This window comes from Sus scrofa, chromosome X, assembly GCF_054392235.1.
Source record: "Sus scrofa isolate SSC_HxYL_T2T_F1_AM1 chromosome X, Sscrofa_HxYL_maternal_Yorkshire_Landrace_v2.0, whole genome shotgun sequence".
Taxonomy (NCBI): Eukaryota; Metazoa; Chordata; class Mammalia; order Artiodactyla; family Suidae; genus Sus; species Sus scrofa.
In genome coordinates this window covers 22,036,047-22,054,599 of record NC_139401.1, presented here as the reverse complement: position 1 = coordinate 22,054,599, position 18,553 = coordinate 22,036,047, and the positions used below count along the sequence as shown (strand labels likewise).

Here is an 18,553-nt window from a genome sequence, read left to right as displayed (position 1 = left end):
TTCCCAGGGCAAGGATCAAATCTGCACATGGCAGTGACTAGAGCCACTGAAGTGACAATGCCTGATCCTTAACCCCCTGCACCACAAGGGAACTCCAAAAAGCTATTCTTTCTATTGCTACCAGGGAACAAACATGTCTAATACAATGACAAGCCATGTGGAAATAAATTGGGGGTCAATCTATTGTCAATTTTTTCTTTTGCCAAATAAGAGGGAGGGAAAGCTATGATCTTCAGTCACCATCATTTTATAAAATATATTTTCTCTAGAATAGAGGAAGGACATAACCTCAGAATAACAGCTTGATCTTTACAGTGAATGCATTTAGCTTTATGAATATCTCTCTACATCATCCTTATGTGTCTTATTTAACTACAGACCAGTGGATGATGAAAACATTATTATGGACCTGGTCCACTCTATGAGGACCACTAGCCTCTGACCATAATTTGGAAGTTTGGTATTTTAAGAGAAAATTATGAGGAGGGCTACAGAGAGTACACTTTAAAAAGACACCTATGAAGCTAGCCCCTGAGGAGTTTTCTGTAGCATGTTTTAATGTGGAAGCATTTTCTGAAAACTTTTAAATACATGACCCTTAGTAGAAAATATTTTAGGGTGACTTTATACCCCAAAAAGAACAAAGAGAGAAATGCACCTCTATTCATCTAATAGAATATAATAGAGTCAATGGGGAAATACCATTCGATTTACAGAAATTCACAGAATTTACAGAAATCTAACTCTAAAGAAAATGTCCGTGATGTAAACTGAGGTGCACCCATACGGTATTTTATACTTTAATTTTAAAAATCACCGCAAATGTTGCAGCGCATACCCTAAAAGCTTGCCGCAGACCTCCATTATCGGCAATATTTTCTCCCAGGGTCCTCTTCCCCTTCACCTAACAAAAAAAAAGAGTGTTTCACAGTTAACTACCATTCAGCAAGAGGCATAAATATGATTGCAAGAAAAAGTGCCATATTTTAAAGAGAGAATTGCATTCAACCAATCAGAGGGAGTCACAATATACTGTGAGATGGGAAACTAATCCCAGCAAGGTGCTCCTGAATGTAATTTTTATTTCATTATGCTACACATTTATTTCTCACCATCTCCCTATTCTCACCAATTTAACCAGCTCCAAAAAAATGTTAACAGTATCCTGAGTGACTCTGATTTAATGGGGGAAAAAACAGAAATGTCAACACACAGATTACTTTCTCTGATTAGTGCACATAATTTGAGTATTCTTTTTCATGGTACTTGTGTTCCCCCAAAAAATCTACCACCCACACAGGAACAAGGTTTTAAGACCAACAATTACCATTTTACCTTCAGCAATTTCCATGAAAAATTAAAAAGAGGATAGTTCTCAAGGGGCATGAAAATCAAATAGAAGTAGCGTAGACCACAAGGTCGAGGTTTGCAATATGTATGACAGCCAGCAAAGCATCGTGAAGAAATTCTTCCAAACATATAAGGACTGTTTCTTAAACACTTAAATAGGCTAGGACAAAAACCACTGTAAACCAAAATGACCCACAAGCCAAAATCCAACCTGCCGCATGCTTTTGTACAGGCTGCAAGGTAAGACTGGACTTTGCATTTTTCAATGCCTGGGCATTAAATAGAAAGTACAATACTCTTTGGTGCGTGAAAATTATGCCAATTTCAAATTTCAGCACCCATAATTCAAGTTTTACTAGAAAGTAACTACGTTTGTTCAAGTATATATTGTCCATGGATATTTTCCTACCATAGCAGGGTTGAGTAGTTGCAACCGAGACCTTACAACCCACAAAGCCTAAAGTATTTACTATCTGGCCCTTTACAGAAAAAGTTTGCCAATCCCTGCATCGGAGACAAAATAATGCCCCCAAATAATAAAGATATCTATGTCCTAAATGCTGAAACATGTGAAAATATTACCTTATGCGGCAAAGGGGACTTCTAAAATACGATTAAATTAAGGGTCTTGAGATAGAGACATTAGCCTATGTTATCCAGGTGAGTCCAATGTAACCACAAGAGTCTGTATAAATACAAGGGAAGGAAGTCAGGAAAGAGTGTCAACCTGAGGAGACCCAATCAGTCATCGCTGGCTATGAAGAAGCCAGGACCAAGGAATGTGGGCAGCCTCTAAAACCTGGAAAAGCCAAGGAAAGAGATTCTCCCCTAAAGCAGCTAGAAATGGAAGCAGCCCTGCTGACACCTTAATTTTAACCTGCTGAGACCTGAGTAAGAAATACAGAATTGTAAAATACCAAATTTATGATGTTTCAAGTCACTAGGCTAGTGGTGACTTGTTACAGCAGCAACAGGAAACTAATACACACTGTTCTAAATTATCAAGCCATAGACCCCACCAACTCTTGATTTTCCACTATCCCAATAACCCAGGTATCCAGCAATAGCAATGAATAAAAACAAATCTTCAGAAAACATTAATCCCTGTAATCACCCAGAATCCTCCTAGCTTGGGTCCCTAAAAATAACCATTCCTGCTTTACGTAAATTCTTTCTTTTACTACAGTCCTATGAAGTAAGTGCTATTATCACCATCCATGCTCATTTATTAAAACGAGGACACTAAAGCTCAGAGTGTGTGTATCAAAGATATCACTGGTGCTACACCAGATCCCCTTTTCTACCAGGACTATGGTCCCATTCCTGCAACTGCTACTGGCTCAGGAAGATTAAGCTGGGCTTAGGGGGAACCCCTCACCTAACCTGGAGCAGTTAGAATAGCTCAACCCCTTATCCCAGGCTGAAAATTTTCTGTAGTGCAATTTATGCTCTGGAATACTCTCTGAGATCAGAATGAAGCTAAACTTCTGAAACCAACATGTTTTACTCACTACCTCACAGGTTTCTCCTGAAACTTCCTATGCAATGAATCTTTTATCTAAGAAATTCCTTCTTGGGTTCTGCTTCTACTGCACCTGACCTAAGAGAAATTAAGTGAATTGCCTGTACTCCACAGGGATTCAAACCCAAGCAGTCTCTGTCTGGAACCTTGGCTCCATAATATGTTAGCTTCTCAAGTCTTAACTCCTCTTGACTCTAGTGCTGCTGTTTATAACCACTCATGCACAGATTTAATCTCCTTTCTTGTTCCTTTAAGCCTTTTTTAAGAGGTTTGGGGAGTAGCCTCACCCCTCTGGCTGCTGCCACTCTGGACCACCTCAGTAGACCATATGGCCCTAGGCTTACCTCTCAATAGCTGCTTGCAGTCTGCTTCTTTGATGCTCCATCAGCATCCCCCCACCCCCACCACGCACCAAGTCCACAGCAAAGAATGATTCCGGCACAGAAGATTGGCCTCCACAAATGGAGCCAGAAAAATAAATCATGGCCCTTTATATCCACAAAGGAAGCCTCCCCCTCTCCTTAGGGAATGAGACTGAAGCTGTTTTCTGATGGCTGAATGGATTTACACTGAGACAGGCATGCCCTTTCTATCGTCCTTGTTGTGGAAGTATGCATTTGTCAGAATTCAGTTTCAATATCTGACACTTTGGCCAAAATGAATGTTGTAGAATAGTCCCCTCCCTCTAACACAGCACCTAGGTATAAAATGAACTTCAAATAAGAGAACAAGAGCCTGAGATGGGAGAAGAGTAGGGATTTTGGAGTCTTATCAACCTAAGCTCTAATGTAGATTCTTTGAGAGATGATGTTTGTATGGCTGCATATAATAATCACCAGGAAATATGCATTCCCTTCCTCCATAAAACTGCTCTTCTATTTCTGTTTGTTTGTTTTTTAGCCCATATTGTTTTGTTCTCTCCTGGGGTGGTATACCTATGAATATGTCACAAAGTATTAGGAATATTAAATACAATTTATTGAGCACTTACCATATAGCAGGCATCGTGCCAGTGCTTTACATTATCTCAGTCATTCTAATTCTTTTTTTTTTCTTTTTAGATCCGCACCTGCAGCATATGGAAGTTCCTAGGCTAGGGGTCGAAATGGAGCTGCAGCTGCAGGCCTACGTCACAGCCAGAGCAACATGGGATCTGAGCCATGTCTGTGACCTACACCACAGCTCACAGCAATGCCAGATCCCTGACCCACTGAGTGAGGCCAGGGACTAAACCCATATACTCATGGATACTAGTCAGACTTGTTTCCACTGAGCCACAACAGAAACTCCTCAGACATTCTAATTATTACAACAAGCTAATGAGTTCAAAAATAGTTTTCCATTAAAAAAAAAAGAACACAAAAAATTTAAAAAAGAAGTTTCCTGGTGGCCCAGCAGATTAAGGGTTTGGTGTTGTCACTGCTGTGGCTCAGGTCACTGCTGTGATGTGGGTTTGAACACTGGCCTCGGAACTTCCACATGCCATAGGCACAGCCAAAAAAAAAAGTTATCCATTTCACAGATGAAGACTCAGAGATACAGGAATGTTAAGTAACTCCCAAATTAAAACAAAACGGAACAAAACAAAACTTAAAATCTGCTATTGGTTGAACCAAAATTTGGACCCGTGTATGACTCAAAAATCCCTCCTGTATGCTTTTATTGAAGCAACATATATTCTAGAGGGATTTTCACAGATACACAGAAGCACCCTTTTTAGGTCTTCCCATGACACCATTGTAGATATTCTTTAAAATATGGGCAGAGAAGCGGCTTTCCAGGAAACTGACGAAGGAGCTAGAGATACTATTTAAGGACACAGACTCTGGTTTCTCCTCCTGAATAAGGAGTGGTCTCCCTTGTGATGAATACGTTTTAAGAAAACCAGGAGAACCAACTCAGTGTTTATAAATATTCCCTTTACAAGTACATGGATTTTTAACTGAATTCTTCCAGGATGGTGAAATAAGCCTCAGTATAATAGACTTGAGGCATAGCAAAGTTTTGGGTGCTTTCCCAGCCCCAGTAAGTTATCAGGATGGAGTATATGTCTGCCTAACAGACCAAGAGGATCTGGGGAAACCACATGAAAATACACCGATCTCCTCCATTTCTGTGTGGTCCCCTGCTTCTCGTACATGCTGTGCCTTTGATTGGATGAATTAGGAGCACATAGTGTGCATGTGTGTTTTAGAAGATCTTTCTATATAGATCCGTAACCTACCAACAATTCTTCATTACTGGTCTCTTACTGTCAAATACAGTCACAGAAATTTGAGTCTTCTAATTATGAAAGCAGGGACAGAAAATTCAATGAAAAACTACAAGAAAAAAATTACAGTGGGGGAAGGTCATGAAAGCGAACTTAACCAAACCAATGAAATAAGGAAGAAGAAGTAAAAACAATGTACAGGAGATACACTATATAGATAAAATTCTAAAATTGTATTTGAAAACCTAAAACAAAACATATAGAAAGCCATGCCATGTTTTTGAACAAGAAGACTATATATCATAAAAATGTCAATTCTATATATTTAAAGTGATTTAACTTAGAATCTGAATGGGGTTTTCTTAGGGAATGGGTGGAGAATGGGTAAAATGACCTTGGAGTGTGTATACAAGTATATTTGCATGAGAATAGCGAAGCCAAGCACTTAAAAGAGGAATGCGAGGGAGAGCTTCTACTGACAGATAGCAGGACAACCCACACAGTCACAGTAGTAATGCATTGGTATAGAAATCAAGAAAAAGATCAGTGGAATAGAATATATAATATAGAAATTTATCTCAGTGTACATGAAATTCTAATATTTGACGAACATTCAATTCAGTAAGAAAAAAAACCTTTTAATCAATGATACTGAATCAACTGACTCCCCTTGGAAGAAAAGTGAACTTTCATATTAAACTCCATAGCAAAATAAGTTTCACATGCATGAATATTTAAGTGTAAAATAACAAAACAATAAAAAACTTTCCCAGAAAAGCTAGGAGACAACATATATGACATAGAATGGAAATAAAGAAACTATTTTTAAGAGCATTAGGTGCATATATATTTACAACTGTTATATCTTCTCGGATTGATCCTTTGATCATTACGTAGTGTTCTTCTTTGTCTCTTGTGACCTTCTTTATCATTAAAAGGCTACAAAAACAAATGCTGGCAAGGATGTGGAGAAAAGGGAACCCTCCTACACTGCTAGTGGGAATGTAAAATGGTACAACCACTACGGAAAACAGTATGGAGGTTCCTCAGAAAACTAAATATGGAATTACCACATGATCTAGCAATCCCACTCAAGAGCATCCAAACAAAACTTTCATTCAAAAAGATAAATGCGGGAGTTTCCATTGTGGCTCCATGGAAACAAATCTGACTAGCATCCATGAGGATGCAGGTTAGATCCCTGGCCTCCATCAGTGGGTTAAGGATCTGGCCTTGCCGTGAGCTGTGGTATAGGTCACAGACACAGCTCAGTTCTGGCACTGCTGTGGCTGTGGCATAGACCAGCAGCTCTGATTCGACCCCTAGCCTGGGAACCTCCATATGCTGTGGGTGTGGCCCTGAAAAGACAAAAGACAAAAAAAAGATACAAGTACCCTTATGTTCATTTCAACACTATTCACAATAGCCAAGACATGGAAACAACCTAAATGTTCATCAACAGATCAACTGATTAAGAAGATTTGGTACATATATACAGTGGAATACTACTCAGCCATAAAAAGAACAAAATAATGCCATTTGCAACAACATGGATGCAACTAGAGACTCTCATGCTAAGTGAAGTAAATCAGAGAGAGAAAAAAAAATACCATATGATATCACTCATATCTGGAATCTAAAATATGGCACAAATGAACCTATCTACAGAGCAGAAGCAGATTCACAGACACAGAGAACAGACTTGTGGTTGTCAAGTGGGAGTGGGGAAGAAGTGAAATGGATGGGGAATTCAGGGTTGGTAGATGTAAACCATTACATTTAGAATGAATAAGCAATGCAGTCTCTTGGGATAGAACGTGCTACAACATAGTATGAGAAAAAGAATGCATATATATATATGTAAGACTGGGTCTCTATGGTGTAAAGCAGAAATTGACACAACATTGTAAATCAACTATACCAAATAAAAATTTAAAAAATAATCTGTTTCAACAACAACAACAAAAAAGAGCAATAGGTATCTCTGAGTATAAGGAAATATTTAAATTTTGTATATCAAAAGATACATATACAAAAAAAGATGACAAATATACTAGGGGAAATACTATAATGTGAATGACAGATAAAATTTTAACATCTATAATATTTTTTAAAGTTCTCATAAACTGACAAGAAAATAACTCAATACATAAATGTTCCTCCATAAATTACTGGTGGGAATATGAAATATTATAACTTCTTAGTAACAGTAGGAATCTATCCTATAAGGGAAAAAAGAATACATACATAATAAGAGTGTTTAGTGCAGCAGCATTACTGTGGAGAAATAATTGGAGACAGAGTGTAACCTCACAACAAGACATTAATGGGTGGTGTTAGAGTACATTCCCACTGTGGACTTTTAGGCAGCCATTGAAAACAATGAAGTAAAGGAGAGAGTGCACACAAAAATGATGAGAGGGGAGTTCCTGTCATGGCTAAGGGGAAACAAACCCGACTAGTATCCATGAGGATGTGGGTTCGATCCCTGGACTCGCTCAGTGGTTAAGGATCCAGCCTTGCTATGAGCTGTGGTGTAGGTCACACACGGCTCAAATCTGGCATTGCTGTGGCTGTGGCATAGGACAGCAGCTGCAGCTCTGATTCAACCCCTCGCCTGGGAACTTCCATACGCCATGGGTGCAGCCCTAAAAAGACAAAAAAAAAAGTGATAAGAGGGAAAGAGGAAGGAGGTGGAGATGAAGACAAAAAAGGAAAGCAACAACATTTCACACACACAAAAAAAAATGTATAAAATGACATTTGTGCCTTTATAGAAATGAATATATGTATACATAATAGAAAATCAACATGCTAAAAGTTATTCTTTTGTTCAAACTTCTTTATCTAAAAACTCTTGTTTCGTTTTGTTTGGCCACACCTGCAGCATGCAGAAGTTCAGGGGCCAGGGATCAAACCTGTGCCATAGCAGCAACCCGAGGCACAATAGTGATAACACTGGATCTCTAACCTGCTGAGCCACCAGGAAACTCCTAAGAACTCTTAATCAATTCAGAGTCATTACCTCAAATTAGTGGGGTTTTATTTCAATGAACTAAACTTAAGCAGTAGTTTGGAAGGAAATCTTTGTAATGATATAGAGTGTAGATTTGTGAGAATTTTACAGTTTCTCTTGCTACAGTGTTTTCTATATTAATCTGATTTTTCCTATGTCTGGGTGTACCAATTGTAGATTTTTGGTTTGCAGTTACCCTGAAGTCTTGATATAAGAATATATATATATATGAGATTGTTTTAAGTTGTTGGTCTCTTAACTGTAGGTGTATCTCCAGTGTCCTGCATTTGTAACCTCCTCTTCTCATGATTTCTGATTTTGTAGGATATTTGTGTGTGGATGATTTCCTACCTTTACTGTATATATGCCTTGACTGATGAGCCTTCTCACTTGTGGTATTTTTGTTTCTAGTTGTGGCCTTTTCTTCTCTGCCTAGAGAAGTTCCTTTAGTATTTGTTGTAAGGCTGGTTTAGTGTTGCTAAATTCTCTTAGCTTTTGCTTATCTGTAATGCTTTTGATTTCTTCTTCAAATCTGAATGAGAGCCTTGCTGGGTAAAGTCATCTTGGTTGGAGGTTTTTCCCTTTCATCATGTTAAGTATATCATGCCACTCCCTTCTAGCCTGCAGAGTTTCTGCTGAAGAATCTGCTGGTAACCTTATTGGGGTTACCTTGTATGTTATTTGTTTCTTTTCCCTAGCTGTTTTCAATATTATCTCTTTGTCTTTAATTTTGGTCAGTTTGATTAATATGTGTCCTGGGGTGTTCCTCCTTGGGTCTATTTTATATGGTACTCACTGTGCTTCCTGGATTTGAGCGAGTGGTTCCTTTCCCATGTTAGGGAAGTTTTCGGCTATTATCTCTTGAAATAATTTTTTCTGTCCCTTTCTCTCTTCTCCTTCTGGCACCCCTATAATATGTATGTTGGTGCATTTTATATTGTCCCAGAGATCTCTGAGGCTCTCTTCATTTGTTTTCAATCTTTTTTCTCTTTTCTGTTCTGCATCAGTGATTTCCACTAGTCTGTCCTCCACCTCACTTATTCGTTCTTCTGTATCCTGTATTCTGCTGGTGGTTGCTTCTAATGATTTTTTTATTTCCGTTACTGTATTTTGCATCTCTCCTTGCTTAAGTTTCAAATCTTTTATCTCTTTGCTCAGTGTTTGCTGTAAATTATCCATCTTTGCCTCCAGTTTATTTCCAATGTCTTGCATCATCTTTAGCATCATCAGTCTGAAGTCTTTTTCCTGGAGGATGATAATCTCCAGATCACTTAGCTTTTTTCTGATGCTATTTCTTGATCCCTTACCTGAGTTATAGTTCTCTGCCTTTTCATTTTTATAGGTTTTTGGTGTGGTCTCCTTTTTGCAGACAGTAGAGTTGTAGCCTCTTTCACTTCTGATGTCTGATCACCTTGTGGCCAAAGTTGGTAAGGGGGCTTGCTGTAGGCTTGCTGATGGGAGGGACTGGTGCCTGCCCACTGGTAGGTGGGGCTGAGTCCTATCCCTCTGGTGGGTGGGGCTTTGTCTCTGGGTGAGATGAGATGCATCTGTGTGCCTAGAGGCTCTTTAGGCCTCCTGTTCACTGATGGGTGGGGCTGTGATCCCACCTGGATTATTGTTTGGCCTGGGGGTTCTCAGTGCTGATGGGTGGGGCCAGATTTTCCCAAAATGGCCACCTCTAGAGGAACACACACTGAGGAATATTCCCGAGTCCTTTGCCTCTGATGTCCTTTCCTGACAAGGAGCCACAGTCACCCCCTGTTTTCCCCGGAGATCCTCCAAGCACTGCAGTCAGGTTTGACCCAGATTCCTATGAAGTCTCTGCTTTGCCCTGGGACCCAGCGCACGTGAAAGTCTGTGTGTGCCTTTCAAGAATGGGGTCTCTGTTTTCCCCCAATCCTGTAGAGCTCCTGTATACAAGCCCCACTGGCCTTCAATGCCAGATGCTCTGGGGGCTCTTTCTCCCAATGCCAGATGCCCAGGCATGGGGACCTGATGTGGGGTCAGGACTGTCATTAATGTAGGTGAGTCTCTGTGATACAGTTACTTTCCAGTCTGTGGGCTGCCCACCCAGCAGGTATGGGGTTGTTTATATCACATAATTGTCCCTCCTACCATCTTGATGTGGCCCCCTCTTTGTTTTCTAGAGTAGGACATCTTTTGGAAAGTTTCTAGTCCCTTTGGTTGAAGGCTGTTCCTATATTAATCTGAATCTAGAGAACAGACTAATGTCTAGGCCTGTGATTCTCAAACTTTAGCTTATATGAGAAACACCTGCAGGCTTATGAAAGTACAGACTGCCAGACTACTGGGTTCCACCCCTGCAATCCCCATCATACCTCCCTCCCTAAGAGTTAGTACATCTGCAGTAAGACTAAAGAATTTGCACTCCTAACAAGTTCCCCAGAGGCTGATGCCATTGGCCTGGAAACCATGTTTTCAGAACCAATGGTCTAAAGCAAGCTAGTGTCCACATGAGGAAAAATGACTTACAAGATGCCCCCTTGACCAGCATAGTACTCACATTTAAGCCAGCTTTCTTCCAATAATAGTTGCTATACTGGTTAATCATGCACTTTGTTTTTTCCTTAAACTTTTCTTCTGAGTCAACAGACCACCAAGGATCCAGGTTTCCATTTTTATCGTATTTTCTACCTGGCAAAAAGCAAAGTTAAAAGATACTCATATTATTTATAGAAACAAATTTCTTTATCTTTCCTTTCCCTCACTTGGACAAGCCTTGAAGAAACAGTCTCCACAACAGGGACTCCTGGGAGCAGCACCCACCTTCACCCCAGTGTCACACTTTAGGTGTAAAGCGAGGGAGAAAGAGGTCTGAGGAAGTTTTTTCCTCCTAAGCAACAATGAATATCTTAAGATTTATCAACTTACGGCATGTACCATTCTTAGACTTCCTGTTTTCACCTGCTCTGACCCAAAATCTTCTCCAAATTATGAAATGAAATGGCTTCATTGAGAAAGCCCAGGAAAGGAATCACAGCACCACTACCAGGGAAATTCCAAACCATCCATAGGAACAGCCTGGGTGAGTCACATACCCTGCGACCATGGCCCCTGACTCAGCTCTAAGGGATCGTGTTTCCTCCAAGTTGCCAGGAGCAAAGAGACACATAAAACCTCTGTTATGAATCATTCTACAGCCATCAGTGTAGATGAAAGGCCCATCTGTCCTGCTTTGATGAGGAAGGTTGCTCTAAAAAGAGAACTTGGAACAAGAATGGAAATCTCCAAAACATAATGGGAAGAACATTAGTTCTATATGCTTTTCTGCTACAGGTTCGCTTTTTTTTCTTTTCTACATGATTCAAAAAAAAGTCTGGGTGTCTCTGAACTATTGACTATACTCAAGGTTACTACAGGTTTAAACTGAATTATGCAAAGAACTCTTCACTGGGCTTACAAGAAAGGCCCCAAAGCAAAGGTGTCGACTATAACAATCCAAAGCTCTCTGGCAAGGCTGGATGCCACTCTTACCACTTCCTGGGAGAACACAAAGTCAATGTCCTCCACCCACTAAGCAAGCCATCATTAAATAGTTACTGGGGGTGTATTTACATGTGCCATGCACTGCTCTAAGTATTGGTTATAGAGTGAAATGCCACCTTTAGGTTCTATCCTTTAAGAGATTCCAAAAGGCTTCCAGAAGATTCTGAGGGAGAATTATACTTAAATTTCCTAAGAAAAAAGGCCTAGAACCAAGAGACATAGCACTACTGGCTTTTGTTTCTTAGCTAAGACTCTGCTCTCAGATTACCCAAACATGCAAAGACTTAAAGTCTAGCTCTGGTGATTCAGATGACTACAAGGCAGCTACATCTTCAAAGGGAGGAGAGACCAGGGGAGCAAAAACCTTAGGTGATTAAGGAAAGGCTGGTAGGAGTACAAGAAGAATCATCCAGAAAGAGAGGAACCAAAAGGGTCTCTGGCCCTGGGAAAAGCATCTAGGAAAGGATGGTGAAGACAGCACAGAATGGAATTCTGATTAAAAATGATGACTCTCAAAGGGCAATCATTTCTTTAGGTCATAGTCTGTTCTTTCCTTCTGCTTAAATGTCATCAGGATACATAGCATACTGTGTATTATGCATTATTAGGAAAGCATAGCCTTTCTAAAACAGATCTAAAGGAGTTCCTATCATGGCTCAGTGGTAACAAACCTGACTAGTACCCATGAGGATGTGGATTCAATCCCTGGCCCTGCTCAGTGGGCTAAGGATCTGGCGTTGCTGTGAACTGTGGGGTAGGCGCAGACACAGCTCGGATTCCACATTGCTGTGACTGTGGAGTAGGCTGGCAGCTACAGCTCCAGTTAGACCCCTAGCCTAGGAACTTCCATATGCTGTGGGTGTGGCCCTAAAAATAATAAATAAATAAATATTAAATAAATAAATAAAACAAATCTGAATATATGACAGCATAGAGAAAAACAGAGATTAAGCATTGAATAATCCTTGACATAGTATAAAAGAACCCGTCAGCCAAGCTTCAGAGTCCTAACTTGCTGAGTCCTATGCTGGCAGCAGGTATAATCATCTCCAGAGCAGAGTTCACACCTCCAGGGAGAGCATCTCCAAACGGTGAATAAAGAAATGAAAGGAAGAGAAACTATAAAGTGATTCCTATAACTATTGTGGCAGCTACAGCCATCCAGATCTAAATGCGAAACCTGTAATTTCAATGAAATTACAAGGTCTTTTTTTCATTCTACCCCAAGTCCGAAAGGAACGATTGTTTATTTATTGCAAGCTATCATAGCAGACGTGGGGGAAAGTTTTCAATCAGCAATTATTCTGCTTTGGCTAATCGTCAATCTATGATGATGCCACCAGGCGAAGATAATAGCAACAATTAACATCCATATTGTCAACATGACCATAAAAGCGTCAGCTCCTACAATGAACCAGTACTTACCATTATTATCAAATCCATGTGTAAATTCATGTCCAACAATTACTCCTATAGCACCATAACTCAGAGATCTACGGCATAAATATATAATTGGGAGAAAATTACAAGCATGAATCTCAGAACATACCCCTTTAATTTTTGTCCAATGAAAAGCCAAGATAATCTGTTTTCTAATAACCACGGTAATAGGAATCTAATAATCACATCCACAAAACTGTAAAAAAAAAAAAAAAAAAAAAAAAAAAAAAAGTAAACACACCCTTCTCATTGAAATAGATAAAGAAAATATAATTTCTAACACTGTCACTATGACCGTGTATGGGGCTTAGTTCCTACCCTGTGAAATTATAGATGTGAATGAGATGGTTTCTGAAGCCCCTTCCAGCCCTAAGGCTTCTATGGTGCTATAACTGCTCTAGCTAGAGTTTATATTTCTCAACGTCCAAGGCAGCAGCAGGGTTCGAAAAGATCCTGTCTTTAAACACACTGTTTATTTTTTATCTGAGAACCTGTTGAAAAATCCCTATAGACTTAGAAGTTAAATTGTTTTCCAAATGTAGTCATAAAACAGGAATAGAGCAGAGATTAAAAGGGATCACTCTGCTTTCAAAGGTAGTCACATTCCTCTGCTTCTGTGACAGACAAATTCACAGCTGAACAGCAAAGACTGCAAAGCCAGAACCAGATTTGGAGAAAGTGTTATATTATTTTTCTTCACCTCTAAAGATGCATGTGGTAGATGATCTCCAAAGGCGATCACCCACAATTCCATCCACTCCAAAGGCCTGTGCCCCTGTGTCCCTCCTCCCATCAAGAGGCAATCTATTTCCTTCCCCTTGAACTTGGATGGGCTACAGGACTTGCTGGGATCAAGAGAATGCAGTGGAAGGGGCCAGGTGTGACTTCTGGGCGGATGTCTTACGGCTTCCTTTTTGTTTTTTTTTTGCCCTCCCTGGATGTCTGCTGCAATGTAAAGAAGTTGGAGCAATGAGCTGGAGAGAGGCCAAGTGAAGGAAGTAAGAGATGTCAAAAGTTGAGAGACCTCTAAAGGAAAAGAGAGGCCCAGCCAGGCCCCAGCCATTCGAGCCAGTCCAGCTGTGGCACCAGACATGTGAGCGAAGTCATCTTCCATCCTATGGCCCAGTCGAGCTGCCCCAGCCAACAGCACAGGAGCAGAAACAAACTGACTCAGCTGAGTCCTGCCCAAATTGCAGAATCATGAGCCAACAGTGGTGATGCTTTCTTACACAGTCAAAGAGAACATATACATGAATTGTGAGGAAATCAATGGCGGGGGGCGGAGGCGGGGGGGAAGCTGGGGTTCCTGTGTGTGTGTCTGGGATCGTCTTTCTCAACTGAAAGCTCCCTGAAGGCCAAACCCTTATCTACTTGATTGCTGCTAAATTCTCCATACCTAACACACACTAAGAAGGTAACAAATGATTCTGCTAATGATTAATTAACTTTAGCATTTCTTGCAAGTGACAGATCAATATGCAACTTAGTCATTTAATGTGCGCATGAGGATTATAGACAACTTAAAATTCTTGTTGTAAGGATTCTTCCTGAGATCTGTAATTATACTAAAAATATTTCTTCTGTTGGTTCCTGACATGCAACATCAAAGTCACCCAGCAAATAGATAGGAACTATAAGTGGAAAGAACGAAAATTTTTGAAGCAACATGTTATTACAGGACATAATGATCCTAAACATGCTAATTGTTTGTCTCAACTATACCCAAGGAAGTGCTGTAAGATTTAATTTTTCCCCTTGGTGGCAATTCTTTCCTTTGTTATTTCTTTCCTGCAAGGTAATTTGCATTTGAAAAAATGCTTTCCTACTGTTTTTCCATCATTGCAAACCTTCATTAAAGAAGTAAGAGTAAAATTATGCATTTCAATCATAGAACTATCAGAGCAGTATGGGACAAACTTGTAATTTTACATAGCGCTAATTTTTGCAGCAGTAGCTATCACTAGGCAGCCTGTAACATTTCATTTTTTCCAGGACTCTCAGCTCTGAGAATAGTGCTCCGTCCCCTCCAAGCCTCGGTCAATGCTATTGACTGGATGAATTTCAGGGTTGAACAATGGAAGCAACTGCTCTGCAATAAATGTCCCTTAAGAGGGACTGCTCCAACGAGCTTCCTATTTGCAAAGGGTAATAGAGAATTCAGAAAATGATTGAATCATTGCAAGTTCCAATTCTCAGTTATATAATCACAATCCTTTGGACAAGAGACAAAGAAAAAGATATTGGAGATGACTAAGCCTGACAATGATAATGCTTCATAATACTAAATTCACATTTTCCATTTTATCAATGGACATTATTTAAATTAGCATGTCATTAAAAAAAGAAATAAATAAATAAACCCCTGTGCCTTTTAAAATGTGACTAGCTGGCCAGAAACAAGAAGACTCCTGCAGAGAAAATCTAGCCTTCTAAAAATAAAATGGGGAAGATGACAATTTTTCCACCTACTCACTTTCTCTTTTGTTCTTACTACCCGATGGGTTTCACATATGCACAGGATTTGCTGTCAACAACAAAACCACCTCACTGCTGTCTGGAGCAACCATGATCTCACGCTGTCATCAAGTAAAGGCTACTCTATGCCTGAAGTGAAAATTCATAAAAATCTCAGAGTTGCAAGCAGCTTTAAGGTCACCTGGTTCAATTCCTGAGCAGAGGTATGGGCCCCCTTTCCAAAAACCCACTCAAATGGTCCTAAGACTCCTCCCCTTAGGCATTTCCAATAACCAGGAGCTCATCCCCTTCTGAGGCGGCTCATTCCCTCTTCCAGTAGTTCTAAATGAAAGAGCGCTCCCTAATGTTGATCTGGAATCTCTCTCCTATTTGCTGGTCTAGTGTAGTGGTCTAGAGTGTTCTGGCTGAACATCCTCTAAGCTCCCCAAATACAGTACATCATTCCACCACCTTAACTTTCTTTCAAAAATGTGAAGAAAGTTATGAGGTCATCCCTCAAGGGTTCTCTTCCCAAGTGTTTTCAACTTTTTCACTTTGGTCATGAAGTCTAGTCCAGCATTTCCCAAAACATGAGGTAAAGGGGGGTTGAAGAACCTCAAGTGAAACATACCTAGAGAGGTTCTTCTCGGCACATTTCTTAGGACTTTCTATGCTGCTAAGTATTGTGATTCTTCAAAACTAAAGGAAGGGGAGGACCACTTACCTCTATTACTACTTCACAGAACACAAGCTTTGGGATACATTGTCTTAGGCCACTTAAAACCCTGTTTCCTCTGGAAACAGTTCAGCTGGCTGATGTCACCACAATTAGACCCAGCACCCATGGGAGGGCTAAGCTGACCAGCGTGAGCAGAAAGGATACCCACCCATTGGTTCTGAAGGATATCCATCTAGGACAGATGGAGATATGGGACCCCATCTCACTAAACTGGGATTCCCATCTCTCCAGCATCTCTGCATTTCCAATGCTGGGTGCCCCAAAGATGTTTAATAATTATTCATTGAATGGGTGCCTTAATAAAGGATGAATGGCTGCAATGGAAACACAGAACCCTTAGGAAAAAAATACAAATTGCTCTCCCACTCAGCATAAGGCTGAATACTGACATTTCCTACATTTCTAGGATGTTGACTCTTGTATCAGAAAATTCATCTCAGGGACCCAATGAACAAATTCATTGAATCAGTAAATTCAAAACCCATCCAGGCTATGTCCAAGTGTCCAGGAATATAACCACAATAACAGGAAATCAGTTAAACTGCCAATGGTAGGCAGAATCCATCAATTCCGGGACTTTTTTAGTTTGAGGCAAGCTTAACAAAGGACCTAGACCTTCAATTTTATGAAAATATGTACGAATTTCTAATCTTAACAAGAGAGAAAATTGATTCCAAATATCAGAGCACTGATGAAAATTACGCAGCTGAGACATGGGATGATTTTAATGGATTTGGTCAATATAAACCGATAATTTTCATTTATGCTAATGAAAGTGGTTCCCTATAGTAGGGTTTATCCATGCCTGCTCCTCTCCCTTGGCACTTACCATTTTCCAGCACACCAATATGACAGGTTCCAACTGCCAGCACCTGAAACTAGTCACCCGAGGAGTTTCTCCAGCCACCAGAGCCCTCTGGGCCTATGCTGGGCAATGCCAGGGAGTTAATACACCTGGTGGCAGCCCTCAACCAATGATGGCAAGTGAGTTGGAACACAAACACTCCAGCTCTCTTGCCCCTGAGAATCAAGCTGAAGCATGCTCTACAATTCCCCAGCAGAAATGAGTCCCATGTGCCCACAGTGATAACTGGCTTTAAAAAAAAAAAAAAAAAAAAAAAAAAAGTGGAGAGTTCCTGTTGTGGCTCAGCAGTAACAAACCCCAACAGTACCCATGAGGATGTGTGTTTGATCCCTGGCCTCCCTCAGTGGGTTAAGGATCTGGTGTTGCTGTGAGCTGTGGTGTAAGTTACAGACGCAGCTCGGATCCCACATTGCTGTGGCTGTGGTGTGGGCCAGCAGCTACAGCTCTGACTGGACCCCTAGCCTGGGAACTTTCATATGCAGCAGATGTGGCCCTTAAAAAAATAAAATTTAATTTAAAAAAAAATTTTAATAATTTTAAAAAGTGGAGGAGAGAGCAAAAGAGGAGAACGAGAGATGTGACTATGGAAGAATGGTGAGAGAAATGCAGTTTTGCTAGTTTGGAAGATGAAGGAAGAGGGTCATGAACCAAGGAATGTGGGCTGCCTCTAGAAGCTAGAAAAGGTTAGGAAATAAGGTCTTTTCTACAGCTTCCAGAAAGAAGTACAGCCCTGCCATTACCTTGTGTCTAGACCGGTGAGACCCAGCTTGGACTTCTGACCTACAGAGCTATAAGCTAATAAATTTACATTGTTTTAAGCCACTAAGTTTGGGATAATCCACTATGGCAGTCATAGAAAACTCATACAGCACAATTCACTGGTTTCCTTCCCTCCCTGTCCCACTTCCCCGCTGGTGTTTCCCGGGGACACCTCCCAGAAGAACTACTTGTATTTGAACCCCTGTCAAGAATCTGCTCCGGGGAAGCCCAAATCAAAACACTGCCACTGTATTTCTCTTATTTATGTATGTATGTGATCCCCTATCAATTAACCAGCATAATCATATTCAAATTTTCATTTATTCTACCTAAAACACAAGAGACTATTAAAATTAAGACTAAATTTTCTGCACATTAAAACACCAGAGCAAGCCAAGGCATATAATAAAAGTGGCGCTATTACTGACAATGAATATTATCAGAAATTCTAAATTGTATATATCTACAATCTGTTGCTATTGACAGCCTTTAAAGTGATATCCTTTACTCCAGACACCCAACTTTTGACCTAGGTTATACTTCTCAAGACAAATTTAATTATCTCTTCTTGCTCAAAAACTTCAGTATCTCCTACTGCTTAATATCCAGGCTCCTTACCAGCATGCAGAACACTTTAATATCAAACACAGACCTTCTTCCCCAGACTTCTTTTCTACTACTTTCCGTCA

At 40.2% G+C, this 18,553-nt stretch overlaps 1 protein-coding gene across 16 annotated transcripts in view; it reads right to left on the bottom strand.

The window, feature by feature from the left end:
* PHEX (phosphate regulating endopeptidase X-linked) overlaps positions 1-18,553 on the bottom strand; it is a 242,618-nt gene that overhangs the window by 11,147 nt on the left and 212,918 nt on the right. For 12 of the 16 annotated variants that reach the window (XM_085006096.1, XM_085006095.1, XM_085006098.1 and 9 more), the window contains 3 exons: positions 13,033-13,100; positions 10,625-10,755; positions 839-904 (listed from right to left, as the gene is read on the bottom strand). In XM_085006096.1, the coding sequence (XP_084862222.1) occupies positions 839-904; positions 10,625-10,755; positions 13,033-13,100 (265 nt within the window). The remainder of the gene's footprint in view (positions 1-838; positions 905-10,624; positions 10,756-13,032; positions 13,101-18,553) is intronic. The other 4 variants (XM_085006102.1, XM_085006103.1, XM_085006104.1 and 1 more) reach the window with 1 other exon arrangement.